The sequence below is a fragment of the Hippocampus comes genome, unplaced genomic scaffold, assembly GCF_001891065.2.
Source record: "Hippocampus comes isolate QL1 unplaced genomic scaffold, H_comes_QL1_v1.1 scaffold676, whole genome shotgun sequence".
Taxonomy (NCBI): domain Eukaryota; kingdom Metazoa; phylum Chordata; class Actinopteri; order Syngnathiformes; family Syngnathidae; genus Hippocampus; species Hippocampus comes.
In genome coordinates this window covers 268,068-273,198 of record NW_017805988.1, presented here as the reverse complement: position 1 = coordinate 273,198, position 5,131 = coordinate 268,068, and the positions used below count along the sequence as shown (strand labels likewise).

Here is a 5,131-nt window from a genome sequence, read left to right as displayed (position 1 = left end):
GGGCGGGCGCGCGCGTGTGTGTGTGTGTGTGTGTGTGTGTGTGTGTGTGTGTGTGTGTGTGTGTGTGTGTGTGTGTGTGTTCGTATGTGTGTGTGTGTGTGTGAAATTATAAAAAAAAATATGTTATGACACGGATTCGAGTCAACGTGTACCTAAAAATGCAATTAGAGAGAGATGAGAATGAGAGAGAAATTTAGTTACATAAAGTGTAAGTGTCTTTCTTTTATGTGAAGTTTTACAATAAAGTTCAGCTGTGAGTGTCAATAAACACCTTGAAGCCTCTTTTTGGATGAAGTGAGCTCAATTTGAAAAGTGAGTTGATTACACTCGTATCCCAAGTTTGTGCTTTCAAGACAAAAGCAAAAAATCTGGTCAACTCAAGGCAGCACTTTGTGAAAAACAATCAAACGGCCAAACAACACCAACAAACTTCTGCATCAATTCAGAAATGTCTATTTTGTATGAAGAATAATCTCATTTATTGTGGCACCACTGCTCTGGTTGCCAATCCGCCAAGCTTGGCGAGGCTGGGCTAGGCTAGTGGTCGGTCGCAGTAGTTCTCCAGGTCAAAGATGTTGCACGGCTTGTGGCAGCACTGCTCCATGATGCCTCGCTTCATCAGCACCTCCATGTGGTCCTGGAAGCCCAGCTCCGGCGCCGCCGCCCTGTCGCCGCCCGTCGCCACGCCAACCTTTGGTGGGAGGAAACCTGGCCGCACGCACAAAGAAGCGCCGTCATGATGACATCACATAGGCCACAATGTCATCGTGTCACAAATAGCATGAACGTATAAATACCATGTGTGTGCATATACGTTGGTGTTGCGCGTGTATGGGTGTCTGACATCATCAACATCCCTGTTGCCGTGATGACACCAAGGCCACGGGGCGGGGTCTCACCCAGCAGGTGGTGCGCCTCCCTCTTGGGGTTGAAGATGAAGCCGCGGTCTCCGCACACCAGAATGAGGGCGTCCAGCAGATCAGAGCCGCACAGGTGCTGCGGGTCGGCGGCAGCGGGCTGGGACCCCGTCGCCAGGACCAGCACGGTCAACACCTGAAGCCACGACGACGCCATCACGGGGGAGCTGAAAGCAAAAGACGTCAGGATGACGCGGCTGGCAATCAAGAGTGCGAGGAGGCGGGGCTTACCTACAGGGTCCAATGAGTATGAATATGACGATGAAGAGTGAAGAGGAGCTGCGAGCTGTGAGGACGAACATGCCACCTACCGGACTTTTATAGCGCCCGGCCAAGCCCGCTGCCAGTGCGTGTGTATGCGCTTTTAGTAGAACAAACACAACAAATGAGGCGGCTTGATGTGGTGAACTGCCGCAAATATTGACTCGCTTCCTCTGATCACCTTCATGTCTTCTTCTACTACCGATATTTGGCACAAATCCTGGTCCTCCCACACACACACACACACACACACACACACACACACACACACACACACGGTACATTAGGGAATAAGGAATTTTTCCAGTGGTGCTAATCTCTGGTTTATTGTATTGCTTATACATATTTGGAAGATCTTTGCTATTTGCTTAAATAAAGTAAAGAAGCTCACAGAAGATGTGATGATCTCACTGGAAAGTCAGGTCAAGAAAGAGAGAGAGGGAAAAAAAAAAACCACGATCGTGCGTGTCAACAACATGCTGACCCAGCTCACACTGAAAAGCAAAGTCAACAGTCGCCATGACGACATCGCCACGATGGGCTCTCCATGACGACGCGGTTGCCACCGGTTAGAATTTCTCAGGCAACATTTTACGTCCAGAGCGGTTTCCTTCAACACGGTCTTTCTTCCGAGGGAAACTGTGACCGAAGGCAAACAACTTCATCGAGAGCTCAATCAATCCATCGATGGATGGATGGTGGAAACGTATCAGGACAGACGTGCTGTTGAGCGGGTGGAGAGTTGCAGCACACAAGTGACCACACGAGGGGGCCAAACGACAACAGACGTTCTCAAAAAGCGAAGGAAGCGTGAACCTGTGACAGGCGCAACCGGAACACGCAAGTCACCGAACCGGAAATCCGTTAAAACACACCAGAACCTGACCACAACCTAGTTCATGACTGCACCCTACTTGGCCCAAACAAGACCAGAACCTGACCAGAACGTGATTGGAACCTAACCGAAACCACAACCTGACTAGACACAGAACCTGGATAGAACCCGACTAAATCCTGGTTCATGACTGCAACCCGACGAGAACCCGACCAGTATCAGATCAAAACTACTGTAAACCGGACCAAATTTGACCAGGACCTCACGAGACCCAGACCTTGAATAGAATCAGATTTGAACCCGACCAAAACCTGAGCATTAACGTGACTATAACCAAACCAATACCAGACCAGATCCTGACCAGGATGTGGCTCGAACCTGAAAAGACCCTCATGAGAATGAGAGCAGAATTTATGAATAATCCAACCGGAAGCTGCCTACAGCTAAAAATCGCATGTTAATAAATGATTGCCTCACGTGTGCGCAAAATTCATGAACTGGAGTTGTGATGTAAAGAAAGATGTTCTTTTTTTTATGACATCATCTCTCTCCGCTGCTGTGATTGGTTTCATCTCTTCACGCGATTGCCGTGTTGGTGCCTGCTCCCCTGCTTTCGCCTCAGCGTCATTTTATCTTTGACCACACGAGGGCAGCATCGCATCACGTCAAGTAATGTCATTTTTTTCCGAAGTCTTTATCGTAAACTAAACTCGGAGCTAAACTATGCTAGGTTAGGAGGCTAGCATCAGTGGAAGGGTCAAAGCCAGAGAACTGAGTGTCAAAGTGTGTCAAGGAGGTCGTAAAAGACGAAAAGAAAGAAAGAGAGAAGGAAAGAAAAGCGAGATCGTAAAAGACGGTGGCCATGTTGTCCTGGTTAATGTCAAGAAGCGACAGGTGACACAAGATGGACGCTCAGCACGATGCACACACCAGACTACACGCATACATGTGCTTGTTATTTTTTTCAGGAATATATTCATGCTTTCACCAGCACAAAACATTTTTAAATTACTCATTCAAATAATGATAGCACTAAAAGCTCATTTTTATTATTACTAATTTACACACACACACACACGCACACACACACACACACACACACACACACACACACACACACACACACACACACACACACACACACACACACACATATTTATACATATTGATGAAATTTTGATTTTGATAACTGAAATTACATTTATCTTTGCATTTGTTGTAAACAACAAAAGTGCAATTATCTCATCAGAATTCTGGAACCATACCCATCTATAATAATAATAATATATTTTTTTAAAGTCCAAATGCCTATTTTTTTCTTTTTTTTGTAATTATTGAATTAAAGTTATTTTTTTTCTACAATTACTGTATGTTTGAAAATGTTTATATTTGTTTTCCCTGATGAACTCAACTTTCTAAAATGTCTTAACCTCAGAGAACCTTATTCATAATTTACTTGTATAAGCATTCACAGAAAAGTATGTGAATTGGATATTTTTTTTAAATGAAATTATTAAAATTCACAAATATAGATACATGCACACACACACACACACACACGCACACACACACACACATATCACACACACACACGCACACACACATATATATATATATATATGTGTGTGTGCGTGTGTGTGTGTGATGTGTGTGTGTGTGTGTGTGTGTGTAAAACTTAATCAATAATGCATTTTTTTGTTGATGTGTTTGTTTGCTTTCGAATGAAAAAAGAAATAACCGGTTCTTAATGTGATTACTTTCCTTTGAAGTACAACAAATGAATTGCACCACAAACACATGAGATTAATGAGGTGTTTTAAACACACACACACACACACACACACACACACACACACACACACACACACACACACACACACACACACACACACACACACACACACACGCACACACACTTTACATACACACGCGCGAAGGTGAAAAGTGTGTATACCTAATGAAGTGTCCTTTAGGGCCTCAGACAAAGAAAAGTCATGAGTGTAAAACAATAAAAAGGTAAACTCGTAAATCCATAAATCGTCGACAAGCGCTCTCCTCCGCTGCAAAATTTCACACGCTCCAAAAGGACAACCGCGATCTGTTGAGAAACATGCCGATTGTTTTTTTTTTTCTTCCGTTGAGTGAAATTCTCACATCAAGACATCAAGTGTGACCTCGAAAATGTGAGCTGCCACCAATTGTTAGCTTGCTCAGTCAGAATTTTGTCAGTTTAGCGCTCGCTTCTTCTCAATTAACTTGAGGAGGCAAATTCAATTTTACAGATTAACTGAAAAAAAAGTAAAAGGGAAAAAAAACACAAGAAGCTTTTAATTTCCAAAAGAGTTAAAGCGTGTTGGAGGGTGGAAGTTGATGAATAGTTTCCAAAAATGAGAGGATGAATGAGAATTCTAGGCGACATTATTGATCTCAAATGAAAAATAAATCGTCTTGTTTGAATTTGCACGACGGAAATGAATGATACAACGATAAATTACCCAGCCTCTAATTCATAAAATCGCTTCTACAAAAGTGTTCACGTCAAATGTCATGAAATGATAAAATCATGCATGAAACTTTTGAAAAGAACTTTGCGTGGCAAAAACATTCCACAAATTCAACTACGTTGCAGCAGGTGATTCCAGACGTGCACCGAGTAGCCGACTGATGAAGTTCTCTTTGGTAGCGCCTGCCTGCATGTTGCAAAAAAAGCAGGACGGGCGTCAAAATAAAATTCTTTGAGTGAAATCAGATCAATTGTTTTCAGGGGCTTGTGTCGATGCTGAAGGTGTGTGTGTGTGTGTGTGTGGTGGGGGGGGTTGCTGGCCGGGGGAGCAGGTGAGAGCAATAAAGTAGCCCCCTCCAGCTAACATGTACGTGAGCTACCTGCAGCTGGACAAGGACCCCCCCATGTACCACCAGAACCCCGTCAGCAGACACCCGGGCCTCGGCCTCAACCCGCCGAACTTCCCGGTGCCCGGACCGGCCCAGTACTCGGACTTTGCGAGCTACCACCACCACCACCACCACCACCACCCGCCCCACGGCCTCGCGGCGGACCCGCACCAGGCCCAGCAGAGCGCGGGCGGCGGGGGCGGCGGCGGCTGGAGCCCGGTTTACC

General features: G+C 45.1%; 2 protein-coding genes across 6 annotated transcripts in view; one reads left to right on the top strand and one right to left on the bottom strand.

Moving 5' to 3' along the window:
* ins (preproinsulin) overlaps positions 1–5,131 on the bottom strand; it is an 8,480-nt gene that overhangs the window by 1,105 nt on the left and 2,244 nt on the right. The window contains exons 1-4 of one of the 5 annotated variants that reach the window (XM_019891982.1): positions 1,360–1,419; positions 1,149–1,278; positions 900–1,084; positions 452–708 (exon numbers count right to left, since the gene is read on the bottom strand). In XM_019891982.1, coding sequence (XP_019747541.1) covers positions 533–708; positions 900–1,084; positions 1,149–1,219 — 432 coding nt within the window. In that variant the 5' untranslated portion in view covers positions 1,220–1,278; positions 1,360–1,419 and the 3' untranslated portion in view covers positions 452–532. Of the gene's footprint in view, positions 1–451; positions 709–899; positions 1,085–1,148; positions 1,423–4,616; positions 4,704–5,131 lie in introns of those variants that run through there. The other 4 variants (XM_019891986.1, XM_019891981.1, XM_019891984.1 and 1 more) reach the window with 4 other exon arrangements.
* Positions 4,873–5,131, top strand: part of cdx1b (caudal type homeobox 1 b) — a 3,017-nt gene continuing 2,758 nt past the window's right edge. The window contains 2 exon segments of the mRNA XM_019891980.1: positions 4,873–5,129; position 5,131. The exon segment at position 5,131 is cut by the window's right edge and continues 220 nt beyond it. Of these exon segments, the coding sequence (XP_019747539.1) occupies positions 4,882–5,129; position 5,131 (249 nt within the window). The 5' untranslated portion in view covers positions 4,873–4,881.